At 36.5% G+C, this 19,883-nt stretch overlaps 1 protein-coding gene across 1 annotated transcript in view; it reads right to left on the bottom strand.

The window, feature by feature from the left end:
- Nucleotides 1-19,883, bottom strand: part of Pcdh15 (protocadherin related 15) — a 586,560-nt gene that overhangs the window by 368,848 nt on the left and 197,829 nt on the right. Inside the window, exon 6 of the mRNA XM_051186893.1 lies at nucleotides 4,908-5,027. Coding sequence (XP_051042850.1) covers nucleotides 4,908-5,027 — 120 coding nt within the window. The remainder of the gene's footprint in view (nucleotides 1-4,907; nucleotides 5,028-19,883) is intronic.

The following is a 19,883-nucleotide window of genomic DNA, read 5'->3' as shown; positions in this document are numbered from 1 at the left end:
GAAGCCGAAGCAGAGGCTCAGTTGGGCTAAGAAGAGGTACTGAAAGACAGACACAAGGAGGAAAATCAAAGTGTATTGTCTGAGGCCACTATGTTTGTGACCATATGTTACTAGATTATAAATGCATGATGCTACTCAGATTTACCTGATAATTGGTGATTACAACCAACCTAGTCACTGATAAACATTTGTATGTGTCCAATCTTGAACATAATGATTCTACCATAACACTGTATTCTGAGTGCTGGGGACATAATGGTACCCTCATATAAACCACTTTCTACCCACAGCATCATCATCATGTCTTGTATATAAAGAGGTGAACAGACATCTCAGATTCCAATATCTTCCCTAAGTTTATTTCTAACATGACAAGTACAGGGCAAATTTAAAGATTCAAAGTCTCTCGTTGCAATAATAGTTGTGACACAGCAGCCCACAGCATATCAGTGCAGTTCCACCGTGGATTCGCATAGGCTGAAGGGGTGCTAAACTGCTCTAGGTTGTTCAGATTTTAAAAGATCCAGTCACTGCTGCTATTGCACTGTTTTAGGAAAAGCAAGGTGGTCCAAAAGCAAACACAAGGGAAAGTAATCATTTACTAAAAACATAACTCCTATGTGGCCCCATACACATATATATCTCCACTAACTGGGAAGAGAATCAAAGCCAGGATAGTCAAAAGGAGAGAGGGAGGTACATTTTCTTATTTTATAATTATCTGAGAGAAGGCTGACAGCAGCATTACACCGAGACACTTCAGGTCTGATAGAGATCCTGGAATATTCATCAGCTGATACATGAAAGACCAATTTCAAGACAACAAAACCTGATGAGGGCGAGGGAGGAAATACTGGAAAGATGCTGCGGAGGGAAGGAGAAATTGAGAGGTGACTCTACACCACACCTTCATAAACTCACTAGCAGAAAATCAACTAAGAAAAGCACACACTGAGTGGGATGGGAGCTGTACACAAAAGAAAACATGCAGCTGGAGTTCAAATACCATGGGCAGAATCGAGTGTGTTTCTGCAGCACTGGACTCACTGTGCTCAGATGGGCTCCACAGCAACCTGACATGACTGAGAAGGAAATCTTAACCTTTTTAAAGGGGAGAATCAAATAAGCAGTATTATATTAACCACATAAAGACTTTATTCAGTTACATAAATCGCCTATTATGACAGTTCCAGTGCTAAATGCATAAAATGCCCACAACAAATAAAAAATGAAAAATCTTCTTTTGTATTGCTTGCAAAGAAATTAAGACCCATGAAATATGGAGTATTCACACACAAAGAATGCAATACTGAAATTGTTTTTTAAATATAAAAACAAATCATAGGAAAGGTTTAACAATAGGTTGGAATTGCCTGAAAATGTGGTAGCCTTGAACATAGGCCAATGGATGTTATAGTTTATAAACAAAAGAGGAAAAAATTAAAAGTGAGTGAACAGGGCTCATGAACCAATGGAAAGACATCAAAGTGCCTGGCATTCCTATAACTAGAGCCTCAGGAAAAATGGTTATAGAGAAGTCAGAGGAACAAGTGTTTTAAGCAGACAATGGCTGATTTAATTTAGGGATGATATACACCCATTATGAACAATGATCCTAAAAGAAGTTAACTGCAAATGAATAGCTGAAATGCAAACATTATGATTTTTAGCAATGAAATTAAAGAAAACACCTGAATATATATAGATAGAGATGTATATGTAGTTATCTGACACAGCACATGCTGGAAAGACAACTAAATATGTACCAATTAAAGTGATGTACATCTTAAAAGATTTGTATTACTCCATTACTCTGTGCTAATCCACAGGCTGGAGAAACTCACTTAAGTTGGGAAATGATGGAGCCCAGGCATACCACATACCACGCATGCTCACTCAATGTCTCAGAGGCAGGAGTGATATAGCCCAAACCCAGAAGATTACTGTCATATTGAAACTCACACATTTCTCAAGAAGGGAAAAATTTTAAAACAACCACTCATTTCAGTGTGAAATTTTGTAGTATTTCCATTTTGGCTCAAAAATGGCTTAAGAGGCTGTGTGAACAAATCTGTGAGTGTGTAAGTTGAATTAGGTTTCATTTCACTATTATCTGACTCAAGGATTAAATATCTGACTTTGGGCAGCAAGTGAAAGAAAACAAGCCAATTCTTATATTTTATCCTGTGTTGTATAGCATGAGACTAATTTGAAATTACAGTTGTTTGGACATTTAAGAACCCAAGGTTCTCTCCCGATCTCCACACATGCACCATGGCACACTCATGCCTATGTGTACACACACACACACACACACACACACACACACACACACACACACACACACACAGGTGGTTATCACAGTATATCAAGTTCAGAGTTTTCACCATATCTAAATATCTTGACCCAATGAACAAGACCTCAACCCAGGCACCTTCTGCAGTTATCAACAGTAGTAGTGATGCCAAGGGTGAGATTTGGGTTTCTTTGTAATGTTGAGACACTGTAGCTAAATGGCTTATCTGTCTGTAGGTTGTAGGGGCCACATAATTGATCTTAGTAGCAGAACAGCTGTAGGGGGCACATAATTGATCTTAGTAGCAGAATAGTTAATTTCTGAGATGAAAAGCAGTCAGAGAGATTTCCACCGTGAGGAAGAAACCTGGCTTCACTGAACTTCTGAAGAACAGCTTCCAAGTAACTCACGGCTGTCTCAAGCTGCAACTAAACCTTGGATTATTATTTTTTTTCAATGCAGTAAGTATTTCTTTAAAATGTATGGGTTGGCTCTTGGTGGTTGCTCTGTTCCAGTTTTACGGCTTGATACCAAAGTCTAAGAAAAAGACTGACAGTTAATCTGGAAATGTGCCATGCACACAGAATTATTTAGGAAAACCCACAGAAGAAATCGACAAATTGCTTAGGAAAACAATGTGCATGTGGTCACTGGTTTTCCTGCCGCTGTAGGGAAGGAGTTGTTTTCACCCTTGACTGCTCAAGTTCATGCTCCTTACATCATTTCTCCTGCAACACTTCATTGCAACTGATCATTGCCAAGTTCCCCTCACATTCTCATTGCTTGGCATCATGCCCTATGTCTATGCCCACACTCTTGTTCTAAGGCTCTGTTGTAGGGGAGATGAAAACAAACCCCAACTTTTCAAAGCCTTCCCTTGACATTGCTATCTTCCCAAGATTTTGCTTTTAATTCCTTATTTCTAAGTTTCAACACAGGTCATCAACAGTCATCTCATTAGCACACAATGAAAAGCCCACCCTTCTGAAATGAGGCTCTGTGCTCTGAAACATCAGCGGGACACTTTCACCTCTGGACAAGGGTTTCTCTCCTGAACTATCTGACCTGAGAGAAGAAAGCTCTAAGGGAAGACTCTCCCAATTAGTTATCTAATACCAACTGGTCAGCTCTGAAGTCTTAAACATACAAGAAGTATTATATAGACTGAAGGAATGAGCAGGTTGTAATTAGGAATATAAATGCACCTGTATCATGCATGTATGTGTTTTCAGGGCTGTGTAACAAGAATTTAGAAGGGGGATGTATATTTGAGAGAGAACAGAGTGAAAGAATGGGAGGGTAAAGGGGAAGGGATACTGTGCATTATATTTTAATTTTAAAACATTTAAAACTTTTTTTTTCAAAAATGCAAAGAAGTGTACACTTGTTGTGTGTCATTCATTTAAATCCACAATCAGTGATAGCTGGACCTGCATTTGAGCCCTCACTCTGTAAACCCAAGGATTCATTCCTGCTACTTCTTCTTTATAAAAAGCTACATAAAGAGTGCAGGTCTGAGTGATGAGGATGTGATGTTAGCTGTGCTGCATTTTATATCTGTAACATAATTATGAAAGAGAAGTGTGACATCAGAAAATTCACTTGAGAGGTAGTTTTTCTTTGTTTGTGGAAACCTCGAATATTACAGAAGCTGCCTCAGGAGTTATGAAGAACTCTGGTTAGATTTTTTCCCCTCCCCATTTTCATTTTATTGAAAACAGATTCTTCTCTCATACAATGCTGTATGATGACAGTTTACCCTCCCTCCACTCCTCCCAGATCTACTCTCCCCATGTCCCTTCAGAAAGAGCATGCTTCAAAGAGACAACAACCAAACACAGTAAAACAAGATACAACAATGTAAGACAAAAGCCCTCATATCTAGGTTAAAACAAGGCACTCTAGTCAGAGGAAAAGACTCCCAAGGGCGGCAAAAATATTCAGAGACACATCCACTCCCACTGCTAGGTGTTACCCTGCCCCAAACACCAAGCCAACAACCATAACATACATACAGTAGACCTAGGACAGACCCATGCAGATTCTGTGTCTGTTGCTTCAGCCTCCCTGAGCCAATGTGAGCCCTGCTGAGTTGCTTCTGTGTGCCATGTTCTCTTGGACTTTTCAGTTAAAGAATTCTGACATTATGTAAGAAGTCACTAGAAACAAATCATTTCATGACAAAAACAATTAGAAAACCAAAACAGATATACTGTGGTCTAAAACAAACAAACCATCCCTACCCACAAACCACAAAGGGCCATGGCTGTGTGCCTTGTTCTGTAAGGGTTCAGTGACATGGATGGGGCATTAGGGACATTCTATACCAGAAACATACTTCCTGTGTTTTTTTCCAGGTATAATGGTAGCAGTTAGATTATCTGCAGCTTCTAGGCTGATGTCCTGTTCTGTGTTGTCACTGGTGATTCATTCAATGTAATGGAAATTCATTGTTTAAAAAATGGTGCATTTTATCTATCTCCAAAATAAGCTTTTATAAAATATTCATCAATATTAAGAATAGTGCAACTCAGGGATAATTTATTAATTATATTAGCTAAAGCAACTACCTACTACATGCCTCTCAGCAAACACAAGCATGAGCACCTACCGGGTCTTCAGGGTTGTACTGAATGACGTACTCTATCTGTCCATTCGGGCCATCATCTATGTCTGTAGCTCCATTGTCTCCTGAAAACCCCGTGAATATTGTGGTGCCAACTGGAGTGAGCTGAAAAGAAAAAGGAAAGAAAAACTGTCTGCTCTCCTTTGATCATCTGTACAAACTATCCAGCTTAAAAACCATGTCTGGATTATATAGCAGAAGGGAGAAGTAAGCTGCCCAAACCACAGACTCAGTACTAGAATAAGTAGGCAAATCTGCACAGTCCACACACGAGTCCTTAAGTGTGTGAAGTTTGCAACATCAAGACTGTGATTGGATAAAGAAACAGAAACTTGAAAAACACTTGGACTATTTTGCTTCCATTAGTTTCTCAGCCCCTGTGGAGAAAAATGCATCTGTTTTCTTTTGCAAAAACCTTAATGGATTAAGTTATTTCACAAGCTAGCACTTGCAAAATAGATTGAGGTTGGGGTTTTTATTTTAAAATAAGAAATAATTTCAGAGAGTCATAAGATGAAGGTTGGTGATACATGTAAAAGGTAGATTAACAAATAGCCATTCTGATAATAAAATCTACTTCTCTAGCATAAACCTTCCCTTACATTTCACTGGCGATTTTAAAAACAATACACTTAGTGACAAAGCTCCAAAACATCAAATTGCAACTACTGGAAAGGAAATGTATTCATTTATTTTTGCAATTGTATGGTTATCTCAGAGATTAGTGTTATTTATTTATGATTTTTATGATTTCAATTCAGGATTTGGTGTCTTACATATCTTTCACAGCAAATAATTTAGTTTTATTTTAGAAAGTAAGCAGAAATACCATTCTACAAGAAATTTTATTATTTTATACTTCTGAAAGGAAAAGGAGGAGAAACAATGGCTTAGTCCTATCAACAGAGAAAAGTGACATGATTGCTATATGGAGCCATAGAAGATATATCTAAACAACAATTTAAGTTAATATCAGAAAGGGATTTAAGTCTTTGAAAACTAAATAGCAAGCTGCAGTATAACAGAAGATCTTGCCATTTTATTCTCTTCATGCTACTATCTTGGTTTACACTTAAATAAAAATTCATTTGATCTTCAGCTTTGGAAATGTTTGCAGCATTGGTTTCTTGGTGTGGAGGAGGGGCAGGTTCAGGCACAGCCAGGTAATCCTGGAGCTCATCATTGTACACATGAGGGATCTTGGCTCCTGTTCCTGTTGTTGTGTTTATAGTAAACATCTGAATGCAGCTGGCCCTTGCTCATTTTTACAGTTATAGCACACTAACACACACACACATGTGCATTTACACATAAAGTAGAGCACGGTTCTTATGATCTGCTTGTAACAGACCTGTCTGACAAATGTTTGAAGCTACTAGAAGAGGAATTATCTGCGAACAAGGTTTGGAGGTTCTGACTGGACACTTGCCAATCAAAATCTGCACTAAATGCAAACAAATGGAATAAGATGGTGAGATACATAATTAAAAAAATAATTGACTTTAGGGCTTGCCACTCAAGCAAGAGGACAGAGTCTTGTATACTCAGAGCTCAGGTAAATACCCTGAAAAAGAACTTCCCTAATTACCCCTTATCTGTAACTGCAGAAATATGTCAGAGGCATATATCTTGCTTCTTAGAATAAGGCTGATTTAGGAATATTGTCTTCAGAACCCAATGCTTAAAGGCAGGGAGCCCCTTGTCTTTTGTGTTTGAGGTATGTAGTGATTGAACAGTGTTGTGGTGGCCCCTGATTCCAGTCCCAGAAGACAGAGGAGGCCATCCCAACAAGTTAACAAAAGAAATAATTTAGTTGGTCTCTGGGTTTTATTGAAAGAGTATGCCTAAAAGAATAATGCAGAGAACAGTTTAAGAATATTGTGGATGCCAACTTCAGGTATCCAGAGGTACATTCCACATTCACTTACCCCCTTCCACACACACACCATACACACAAACACACCATATCCATACACACGAAAAGAAAATAAAAGAAAAAATAAGTGTAAAATTAGTAGACTAAATGTTTAATATTTCTTGTAATATTGCTTGTATCTTTGTGCTTCCATGCCTGTGTACATGTAACCTGTAGGTGTGAGTATACAAGCATATTCCCATGTCTATACTAGAAATATTCTTGTGTGTCTGTAAGCTTGCCTGTGTACATGTGCCACATGGGGGAGAATGTACAAGCATATCTTCATGGGAACTTTTCTGACTGAGGCACAATTCATGCTACTTTGTAAACTCTTGAGTGTCTTGTGGGGGTGGGAGCCCCTAAGACTGCCTGATCTTGTGGGGCACAGTAGCTTTTGACTTTAATCCCAGAACTTGGGAGGCAGAGGCAGGCTAATCATTGCGGGGCACAGTAGCTTTTGACTTTAATCCCAGAACTTGGGAGGCAGAGGCAGGCTGATCAATGTGAGTTTGAGGCCAGCCTGGTCTACAGAGCAAGTTCTAAGACAGTCAAGGCTTCATAGAGAAATATAAGAACAAAGACTACCTGCTCTTTTGTAGTCTATACTTTGTGCTATTCATAGTTTTGGGCATATCAGCTACACAAATAAGTATGTTCTATATCTTTTTATATTTCAATATGCACATTTTAATGTTTTTTGAAGAGCCCTGTACGTAATCAGACCAGCCTGGGCAAATGCTTAAGGATACCATTTATTTATGTATGTATGTATGTATTTATTTATTTAGTGTCTTTCCCCATCAATCATTTACACAGCTATTTTAAGGTTCATAAACTATATAGATCAAATGAAAATCAAAAGGCATCAGAAATCACTACTCAAGCCAGGTGGTGGTGGTACACACCTTTAATCCAAGCACTCAGGAGGCAGAGGCAGGGGTATCTCTGTGAGTACAAGGCCAGCCTGGTCTACAGAGTAAGTTCCAAGAAAGGCTCCAAATATATACAGAGAAACCCTGTCTCAAAACAAAAAGAAAAGAAAAGAAAATCACTACCAAGAAAGTAAAATAGTTTATGAAGTTTTAATAGTGAAAATGTTTCTTGAATAAATGAATGATCAATGCCTCAAAAGACAGGCAAGTTTAGGCTGCTTGAAATGTATCTAAATGGTACATCCATGTAAAACTTGGGTAGGAGTGCCTCAATAGGTACAGTTTTGTTAATACATACATTATGTATTTAATAATAAGATCACTGTTTCCAGATGCTATGGCTGGTAGAAGATTTTGTATTGATTTATAAAGTTATTTTTTCTTAATAGTTAAGCAATTGCCTTATTTAATGAACAGTAAGATGTGTTAGAATGTAAATATAATATTACTGTTTATTGTGCAGGTATCATATGATACACTGCTCATTTTGCCAACTTAACTGATTTTGATCAAGAGTCTCAAAGAGAATATTTGCCTTCACTAATCTAATTTGATTTCCCCCAGAGAATCATCGTGTTCATTGTTTGATTTATATTTTCATACAGTTGTTATTTCATTATACGTGGGTCTTAAGTTGTATAAAATTATCATGAATGCTTAATTAATGAACAATAACTCTGGGGTTCAAGCAATGTAGGACCAGTCTGTATGTAAGTCTCTGTTTACACACTTTTATATAGTTAGCCAATATACAATCTTTCTTAACTATTTTTCTATAAAAGAAATTTAATATGTAACTCTGATTCACTAACATATTAACAACACAAACCCTGTCTAATGAAATTGACTTTACATCCAAATTTTCTCTGTGAGCCTCATTCATATCATCCTTTGCTTGGGGACAGTGGGAAGCATAGGACAATAACCAACATTTAACAGATGTTTAAAACAACAAAATCGTCAACAAATCATCATGAAATGTGAAAAAAAAGTCACACTTGTTGAACTGCAAAGTCAGTTGCATTTAGCAGGGGAGCAAGTGTTAAGATTTCTGAGGCTGGGACTGCAGCACCCTGTGCAAGGCTGAGTCCTTTTCTGAGGTTAGCTTCTTCCCTTCCCTGCCCCTTCCACAGCCATCTGTAAATGCATGAGTCTAGGTCCAGACCTGCAGCTGAGAACCCTCTTCTTATGAGAATCGTTTGCCTGGTGTCTCAAGAGACACCATGACCAAAAAGCAAGTTGGGAAGAAAGGGGGTTATTTTGCTTACATTCCCACGCTGCTGTTCATCACTGAAGGAAGTCAGGACAGGAACTCAAACAGGGAAGGACTCCAGAAGCAGAAACTGATGCCATGGAGGGCTGCTGCTGACTGGTTTGCTTCTCATGGCTTGCTCAGCCTACTTTCTTACAGAACTCAGAACCACGGGCCCAGGAAAAGCACCACCCATTATGGGCTGGGCCTTCCTTCACTGATCACTAATTGAGAAAATGCCTTACAGCTGGATCTCATGGAGGCATTTCCTCAGCTGAGGTTCCTTCCTCTCTGATGACTCTAGCCTCTGTCAAGTTGACACACAAAAGCAGCCAGTAAGTCTCATCTGGGAACTCTATTCTCTTTCGCATTCCTTTTCCACCATCCCACTATGATCAGCAAACTCAGAAGCTTAGTTCCAGATAAGGACCCCATGAACTTGCTTTGCTCCTGGGTAAGCTTTGCTGCCTAAGTTGGTCTCTACCTTCTGCATTTCCCCCCCATTCTCCTCCTTTTTTTCCCTGACTGTGACCATTTCCACACAGACCCAGGTGCAGATCAGTGGCTGCTGAGTCTTTTCTCAAGAGCCATCTTTTGACTGGTGAGACACTCCTTTCTTCTCCCATCTTTCCCTTTGCCAATGCCATCTTACACCCACAGACCTAGCTCCAGACTTGGGGTTTGGGAGTCATCTTTGCCAGGGCCAGCCAAAGGGCTCATTCACTAGCTTTGCATGACCTATGTTAGGTCACTCAGCCCACAAACTGGCATAATCTTAGTAAAGCCAGGAGATCCCATCAGAAACACAATTAAAGAAACAAGTCCCAGTGCCCAGGCCAAATTGCAAAAATAACATGGCCAAGAATATACCCTATTTCATAAAAGGCAAAGGGAAGGAGTTAAAGACACAAATTAACAGACACTCAATAACACTTGGTGATTTCAATACCCCAATAGATATTTCTCCAATAGATAGGTCATCTGAACAAAACATAAAGAGAAACTTCAGAATTAAATGACATCTTACATCAACTGGAGACAACAAATATATACCAAATGTTCTTCCCAACACCAAAGAATACAGGTTCTACTCAGCAAGAGTAGAATTCATAATCCAGGAGAGAATGGCAGTCTCTAAGATAGGATAGTTATTAAAAATTATAATTAAAAATTTAGGAAATTTCTTTTTAACTAGTAGCAGGAAATATTATTTAAAAGTCAATAAAACATGTCTATTTTTTTTAACCAGCATGACTAAAGGTGACTAAAGTAGGAGGGGCTGTAGTAATAGAACAAGGATCCATCCTGGGTGCATGGACTGGCTTTTAAGAGTCCATTTCCAATGGTGGGATACCTTGCTCAGCCTTGATACAGTGGGGAGAGGGTTGGTCCTGCCTTAACTTGTCTTGCCAGACGCTGTTGACTCTCCAAGGCCTCACCCTCTCTGAGGAGTGAACAGGGAGCAGGACAGAGGGAAGTGGAGGGGTGGTAGAAGGGGAGGGATGGGAAACTGGGGTTGGTATATAAAATGGAATTTTTTTTAATAAAAAAAAAAAAAGAAAAGAAAGAAAGAAATGAAACCGTGAAAATACCAATTTTCTCCAGAAGGTGGAGCACGGTGCATGCTGTTGTTCTGCAGTGGGACCAAATTTTCCTAACCACTTTGAAAATATTTCCTTAGAAAATTCATGCATATCCTATCACTTGCAATTTCCTCTTTAAATGATTTAACATTTACCAAACAAGAACATATCTAAATGTACCCTCATGCCATACATAAGAGTATAGATAAATAAGTGTTGACAGAAAAAATTGAATATCCCTCCATAGTTAAGGAATGGAGATAAATCACTATGATAGAAAGGTTTCTGAGAATACAAATGTCCTTCTTCAATCCTCAGTACTTCAAAAATCCAACTAAGTTTGAAGTGAACAACCTTCAGACCATTGCACACTGTGTTGCTGCAGGTTCAGTACAGATGGACTGACCAGCAACATAATGGTGAAACAGGAAGCCTGGGCATAAAAGAATGTACAAAGTAAAATTCAAGTTACACTAGCAAGACCAATAAAATGAAGATGTTATACTACCATTTACAAGAGAGTTCCTTCCTGGTAGAGGGGATGGCTCGGGAGATCTGGCCTTGTCCCTTGAATGATTTGATTTAGAATGACACTCAGGACTTGACTTTGGAAATATCACTGGAGTGAATGATATAAGCCATTCATTTGTGGCATCTCTGTAATATTTCAAAGGTGTTCTTTAGTATAAAGCCTTCATCATTTAGTATCAATATAAATATCAAAATGATTACATGTGAAATGATATGGCATTTAGGATTTGCTTCACAATAACATTGCTGAATGAAGAATACAATAAAACAAGTCTTTCTGTGCTGTTGATTGCTGAGGCTGGATAACTTGTATTGATCATTGTACAGAAGAAATTAATAAGGATTTGAACAGATAACAAAGAATACATAATGAAGTCATTCTTGCTCAATATGTCTTTCCTTTCTGTTTATACCAATTCAACTTTTTTCTTGGTTTCCTAACATCAAGATGAAAAGGTTAAATATCAAATGTATGCAAAATATTCATCAGAATGTGTCTCTTAGCGGACTCTGGGATTTTATACTCCCGGCACAGTGCTGATATTAGAATTTTCTTTCTTGGTGTCTCTTAAAATGTGTCCTTTTAGTCAGTCTCATTTTTGCAAGCAAACTGTGGTGTGAAAGCAGTGATTTTTAAAAGAACTTTTCAGAACTGCTGGCTTGCTTCAGCAGATTACAACAGAGACTGCAAAAAGCAATTTTGATACAAATACACTATTTACCCACAAAGGTACAACACGCTGGAAGTGTCCACTTGCTATAAAACAAATGCAAAAAGCAAAAAGGAAAAATCAATAACACCAACTTAATAAAAATGCCACTTCAAAACTCCAAAATATAGAAATGGTTCTAAGGAATAGGATCCCAGTGCAACATAAGAAGTAAATTGATGTCACAGTGGGGATTACATGTAAGAACATTCTATTAAAACCATGTGGCTTTGGATTACTGAAACTAGTAAAGAAACATCAAACTGAGCAAGACAGCCCTGCCCAGTAGTTAAATACCAGGCGTTACTGCTATGTATACTGTACTAACTAAGCAATTTGCTACATATTCTTCACAATACAATTTTAAGGACTGTATAGGAACAACAGTGTCATGAAATAAATATATATTACTTGCGCACATGCGCACAAACACACATACATACTCTAACACACATATTATATATATATTATTTAACTGGTAACAATTACATTGTGTTTTCAATGTGGAAGGTGCACCATATGTTTATATGTTGGTATTGGCTAGTAGTAGTTATGTATTTAATATTGCTGTGGAATATTTAAAGGTGGACCCAGTTGGGAGAAGGTCGGTCTAGCTTTGAGGCTTCTCCCTTCTTCCTGAGAGATATGATGTGACTAGACAGCTTCCTGCTTCTGCAACCATGCCTCTCCCACTTGCTTATATGTGTTTTCCAAAACTGGAAAGATCTGAAGGGTCATTTAGCTTAATGACAAAACATGTTATCAAATGTAGAGGACACTCTGTATGTCATCTCACAAAGCATGAGTTTATGAGAGGTGATCAGACTGACACACCGCTGCTTTCCAGTTATCAATATAATCTGTGCGATTCATGGCATTAGACAGACGTTGCTTGACAATCTCAAGGAAATCTGCTCAGCAGAAGGCCATATGTGGTTAGGGATGTTCCCTGTCCAATCAACAAATCCTTTGTACACTATCTACAAATCTATAGTACACTATCTTGACCCACAGGGTGGCTAGGTATTTGTCTAAACATCATTCTGCATATGTGTGCAAGAGGCCTCTGAATGAGAGTATAAGCAGACCTGTAGAGTAATAACATGTCTCAATTATCCTTCCCAGTGTGATGTGCCTCTTTCAAGCAGCAGAAGCCACGAGTAAGAGGAAAGCATGGGAGGGGGGAAGTACTTCTCTACTCTGTTGTGGAGCTGGGCAGGATCTCTTTCTGCTTCAGACCTGGACTTGAATTAGTGTGTTTTCCATGTGTAAAACATAACAGCAGACTATGCTTTCCTTTTCAGGAAATACATACTGACCTGGGATGAGCTTAATAGGCTTCATATATGCAGCTTACTTTCCCCTAATATAAATAGCTACATATTTTTATGGAACATATGACAAATGATTATAAATGACAGAAATTACCATGTGATATGTATTAGTTGCTACATATTCACTATAGAATAAGAATGTATGTCACCTTTTATCTACTAGAGGGGATGGTTGTCTGACCAATCTTTCTCAAGGTCATCACAGTGAAAACTTTCCATGGTCTAAAATAATGAAGTTCATAAATGGGGATTTGAGGATGCTGGATTTAAAAAAAATCAAGGATGTGTAAATAGAGTTTAGTTAATAATAGTGGGTACATGTTTTAGTTGTTAAGACTGAACCATACATATTTAAGTAGCTACTAATACAGGAACTTAAATGAAGACTTTACAACTCCCTAAAATAGAATTTATGTATAAATTGTTCTTATAAAAATATGACAATAAAGCAGAACAAAATCTAAGATATTAGAGTATTATTAGAAAAGTAACCTCACAAATAATTTTATTTTATAAATACCAAATATAGCAAATAGTAACTATCTATCACCAAATCAAACAAAATATCCTTGAAACTGAGAGAAGAAAAGTAAAAGAACAGAAATGTTCCCAGATATTTTCTTTCTGGGTGGGTTTAACTTAACTGAAATTCAGTAGCTGGCTCCTACAGGTGGACAAAATCATTAAGATTATTATACAGTGTAAGTGTAGCTGAAGAGGCAATTGAAATGACTCTCCATGAGATACAAAGTACTTAGAACACTATGAGAATATTTTTGTAGTGGTTTTCCAATGTTAGCTTGGAATAAGGCAACGGTGTCACAAGATCACATGTAATAAGTGTGTATGCTCTCACACCCTGCTGTTGGACACACGTTGTGGTCCAAGACAGTCCTTACTCATCCTATGTGTCTTGGAGAAACTTGGAAAAAGTTAACATTTCTCAAGGGAAGCTTTAATAAAAATGAAGCTCAAAATTTTAGGACTTCTTTAAGCGAAATATTATATGAATGCAATAACAATTAGGGATTAAAAGAGCCATGAATTTGAAAGATAGTAAGGAGGGGTATATGGAAGGCTTTGGAAAGAGGAAAAAGAAGGGAGAATTGTGTTGTATCAAAATTTTCAAAAAGAAGACAAAGAAAAAAAAGAATAAGAAAGAATGTTATACTTGGTGGTATAAGAGCTAGTATTAGAAGCTGTGATCAGCCATAGCGACAGGAATAAAGATAGCTGCATGTAAGGCTAAATGAGATATCCAATTAAACAACTGTATCTCCTAATTCAAAGACAAAAGGCCTTGTATTAAATGCCAACAACTACACGATACTCATCTTGATGAACATTCCCTTTCATTTCTACATAGACATCTCCATGACAGTATGGAATTCTATAGAAAAGGCAATTAAAAGTATAATACATATAATTGCCAAATATATGCTGTATCTAGTAAACTTGTCCTTATAACCAACTGCATTTAATGGTGTGCCATCATCATCCTGTACTCCACTATGTACTCTACAGTTAGCTTATCATAAATAATTCATTTTAGTTGCTACTATGATGCATTGAAGGAGAATCCTGGTAAAATTTGAAAAGAATGGGAAAATGTGTTCATTTTAAGAAAAAACTATATAAAATGAGTATCTGCAAACACAGTGGTTTAAATTATATTTGTGTTGGTGTTCCACAGGCTTCAACTGTTTACATCCTATTTGACTATCATGCTGTGCTAACCAGTTTTCTTCAGTTTTAAAAAACAGAATTATTAGCAATATAATTATAAGTCTTGGGATCTAGAATTACCCTAACATGAATATGGGAGTAATGAAGAAAAAAAAAGTTAACAATTTCATGATAAAGTTTCATTGGTACATATTTGATTTTGATAACTTGTTTTGGATGTTTACCCCATCAGTTAGATTCAACATAAGGCCCTTGCTTCCATTAATTTGTAGTAACCATCTAAAATGCCTTGCTTACTTTTCTGATAAAAGGACCTAAGCCTCTTTGTTTAGACAGGAACTATCCATTCTGAAACTGGACCCATGTCATGAAGATCCCAAAGGCTTTTCTTACAGTCATTTCATTACAATGTGGTTCTCTTATCAAATTGTAAAGTTAATATGAATAATTACTGATACAAATGATGTTAATTATCCCACTCCTTAGACTTTTGGAAAACATGGTTTGAAGACATGGAGAAGAAACATGTATTTAATTTTATTATTGGTAGTTTCCTAGAAACTGAAGCCTTGTTATCTTTTTTAACCTCATGAGTTTATACATTATTGTGGTAAAGTTCCACATTTTCAAATGAGACTACTTGGCTTTTGACTTTCATTTGTCACTTTATAACAGGTCATGTAAAACCTGAGGACATATCTCTGCCCCTACACCCTCAGCTGTCACAGGAAACAATGAAGTCACAAGGTTTGAGATTGTGTGTAGGTATTCAGAGATTTTTAACCAGGCTATTTTACAGAAAAAAATTAAAATCTGTTTACCAGCAGTGCATTTCAGTGTTAGTAAAATTAGTAGAATTCTAGTCCTATGATAAACTAACATTATTCCACTTAATACCAGAAGAGGCAAAGTTACTAAAATGATAAGTCTTATATAGTAATTCTATTATAAAATATTAGGAAGTAACATTAAAAATTGGTCTGCTGGACATTTAAGCTATTAACTAAGGCATAATTTATGGTGTACTTGTGATGTCAACATTTGCAATATAATTTGTTTATTCAGGAAACCTGAGGTTAATTTAACGTCTCATATTGACTTCCTTAAATTGTAAGTGGCATCTTAGATTCAGAATTGTGAAGTAGCTTTTAGAGTTTTTTTTTATTATTAAGAACATAAAGCATTAGAAATTGATTACACACAGATTTTTAAATTGACTGTGAACCTCCTTGGATAGTTTGTATCGAGTTTCACAGTGCTTGTATAGAAAACTTGCCCAGAAAAACAGACATTTGGCTAAAGGGGAGTCATAATGAAGTCTCATCAATATGACCTCAGGCTTTCTAGGATATGAGAAGTACAGTAAATATGCTCCAGTGGTATAAAAGCCAGTGGTGAATAAATGCACAGAGTTACTATATCACAGTGTTCCTGGTAATGTCCCAGTATGAAAAAAAATTGTTTCATTGTCATGGCTGTTTATAATGTATTTGTTTCTTTTAAACTTTGTCATGCATGAACTTTTCAAATACTTCAGGAGAAGAGCCCTACTAATTATGAACTTATTGGTTAGAAGTCATTCAAGACATATGCTAAACTCTGTGTTTTTCATTCTTTCCAGTTTCAACTCACTGTATGTATTCCTTTAATCTGATGATGTATTCTTGAGTATAATCCCAAGTTTTACATAAAGATTTGAAGCACATAGAATAAAACAAAACTATGTTTGAAAATAAAAATTCAACCAATTATAAACAACTTTATCATCATTGATTACCAGATTGGGTGAAATTGTAGCTCCTATGTAAAATCTATACTGGACTTCCTATATAGTTTTGGTGGATATATTATTTATTTATTTTAGATAGGTATAAACAAACAGAACTACTGATTCATAGAGAACCTATCTACCTGATTGATTTTATACACACCAGAAGATCATCAAAGTATTTGGCCCAATGTTTTCAGGACTAACATAAGAACATTACAGTGCTTCCCTAACTTTGCTGAAAATTATGACTGTAATTACCTTTAAATTAAAAGCATAAGCTAATTAAGAATAAGTGTAATTAAATTCCATTTTAGTACGTACTGTGATCAGTAGCTCATAGTTTAAAACAGAGTCACTTTATCCTAATAAACTTACAAATAATAGCATCACAAGTTGGTTTAAGGAAACAAGTCAAACACTTGCCCAGACTTGAATTCTCCATCTCAGTGACCTTTAGACACTTAGAATGCCCATTCCAAAGCCATGGAGCATCATTTATGGATTTATCACTTTTTTAAATGTATCTTTTTATTTAAATTAAAAACAACCTTATTTAATATATCAATCCCAGTTCCCTCTCCCTCCCATTCTCCCATGTCCCCCACCTGCCCCCATCCCATCCCTATCCTGCTCCATAGAAAGAACAAGGTCTTCTATGGGGAATCATAAAAGTCTGTCACATCATTTTGGTCATAGCCTAGGCCCTCCCCATTGTGTCTAGGCTGAGAGAGTATTCCTTTATAGCGATTTATCACTTTTTAAAAGTTAATTACCTATTTGTTGCTTGATTACAAAAATACTTTTTAAAACACTGAATTTCTACCCAGTAAACTTGGTAAATTCACTTTAAACTAATAATTCATATGTAGATATGTTCTTTTTCTGAACAGTCTACAATATTTAGTGTGAATAGTGACTTTTATGTTATTTTGTAAATATATGGGGAATTCGTCATCTGTTTTCATTGATTTTTGAGGGCCAATGTAAGCTTTTTATAACATATTTGTATGATTTCAGTCATTTGTGATGTGTTTATAGATCTATAGATACAAGCATTTGGTAAATTCTTGTCATATTTTATATCCTTAAAAGGTATGAGTCCTGTGCTCACTAAATAAAATATTACATATGAATCTACCAGAACAACTTTGCTAAATTCTTTGCTTAAAAATTCTAGTTTGTTTGTGCTTCTTTTTGCTATATTTTAATCCATTACAGAGATAATTTCTATATCTTCTTTAACAAAATGTAACAAATTTAGAGTGTTATAGAGTTTATTTTCTTTTATATAGTTATGCTAGTTAGGATGACACATTTTTTAAAAAGCTGAAAACTAAGCAGTGTGTCATCCCAGGCTTTTCTCCATAGAATCTGGAAAAAAATACAAAATACACCTCCAAACTCATCTAATATGGCCTCAATTAGTTGATTAATTTTGTCCTTTATAACTGAGGAATGGAACTCCTTGATGTTCCCTGCTTAGGTTTCTTTGCAGCAATCAGAGTGTATCTACACTAGGGTTTTACAAGCATGTGTGATTGATGACTTTTTTTTTTTTTTTCTTTTTTAGGTTTTTCAAGGCAGGGTTTCTCTGTAGCTTTGGAGCCTATCCTGGAACTCACTCTGTAGGTCAGGCTGACTTCAAACTCACAGAGATCTGCCTACCTTTGTTTCCCCAGTGCTGGGATTAAAGGCATGTGCCACCAACGCCCAGCTGGTGATTCATGACTTCTTATGTCACCTTTTCTTAATCTCTTCCACCTAATTTCTCTCCTGTCTTCTTCCTCTATTTTTCTCTGACTCCAGACAGGCAAACATTAAGTGCGTACATTTGAAGTCCAGAGTAGCAAACATTTATATGTCATATATGTATGTGCACACACACACACACACACACACACACACACACATATATATATATATATATATATATATATATATATATATATAATGTTTAATGCTCAGACCATAATAATTAGACCCTCAGTCTAACAATTTGCCATTTCTTTTTGGTAGGAAGTTTTTAGGTCTTCTATATTTTTAAAGAATGAATTATGATGATTTTCTGTCACTATAGTAGTATTCCTCCTTATACTGCTACACTGGCTTCTCTCCTCCCTCCATCTTTCTAGATCTCATAGTGATGATTCTGTTCTCCATTTTCATGGATACCAAGTTTTCATCTTCCATTAGTGAATAAGGGTTTGTTGTATATCTCTTTTTATGCCTGGCTTATTTCACTCCATTTTTGCTGTAAATTGCAGGGTTTCATTATTTATGATTGGATAATTCTTGGTTTTGCCTGGAAACCATCTATTGTTTTTCCAATTATGCATGGATAACACATCAATTGATTTCCCACTTTGTAGTGAGTTTGTCAGAGTAAACACTGTGGCTAGGTATCTCTTTGTTCCACTGATTTCATTTCTGTTTGTTGCAAACTCACTCTTGAAGAGCCTAATCCTACCATCATTCTAGTTTTACTTGTTTTGTGGGGTTTCCTTTTTGATGTCCACGATGGATTTGCCAACTTTCATTCCCACCAACAGTGTACACATTTTCCCTTCCTCACTCCTGATCATCATCCTTTTGACAATAGCCATTATAATTAGATATAGTATCAGATTGTGGTTTCATATGTTATTGAAAAGTAATAGTAATGAACAACATTTTTATGTTCTTATTGGCTACTTTTATACTTTTCTTGGTAAATATCTGTTGATGCTTTCTCCAGGTTTCAGTTTTTCATTGCTATCATTATTATTTGGCATTAAATTTTATGAGCCCCTCTTAGATTATGCAACTTAATTCGTTATTAGGTTTTCACTCTTTTTAAACTTAAAAATATTTTTCATACACTATATTATGATCACAGTATCTCCTCCTCAACTGATCCTCTTCCTTCTACCCATTGAACTCCATACCCTTTCTCTCTCTCTGGAAAGCAAACAAACAAGCAAAATTAAAAGCAAAAACAGGGAAAGAAAAACAGAAGAAACACAAAGACACATAAACAAAACCCATAGAAACACAAGGTTAGAAACCATAATATACAAGCAAAAGGCCAGTTAAGGCAAAAATAGCCCAAATAAGACAATATGAGACCAAAAGTCAACAAAAATATCATTGGGTTCACTTTGTTTTGTCTGTCTGCTGCTGGGCATGGGGCTCACCCTTAGGTGTATATACCCCAGTGGGTCTTTATTAGAGAAACCTGATTTTTTTCCTTGGCAAGTGGTTGTCA

This window comes from Phodopus roborovskii, unplaced genomic scaffold, assembly GCF_943737965.1.
Source record: "Phodopus roborovskii unplaced genomic scaffold, PHOROB, whole genome shotgun sequence".
NCBI classification, from domain to species: domain Eukaryota; kingdom Metazoa; phylum Chordata; class Mammalia; order Rodentia; family Cricetidae; genus Phodopus; species Phodopus roborovskii.
Note: the sequence above shows the minus strand (reverse complement) of the source record. Positions and strands in the feature narration are given on the sequence as shown.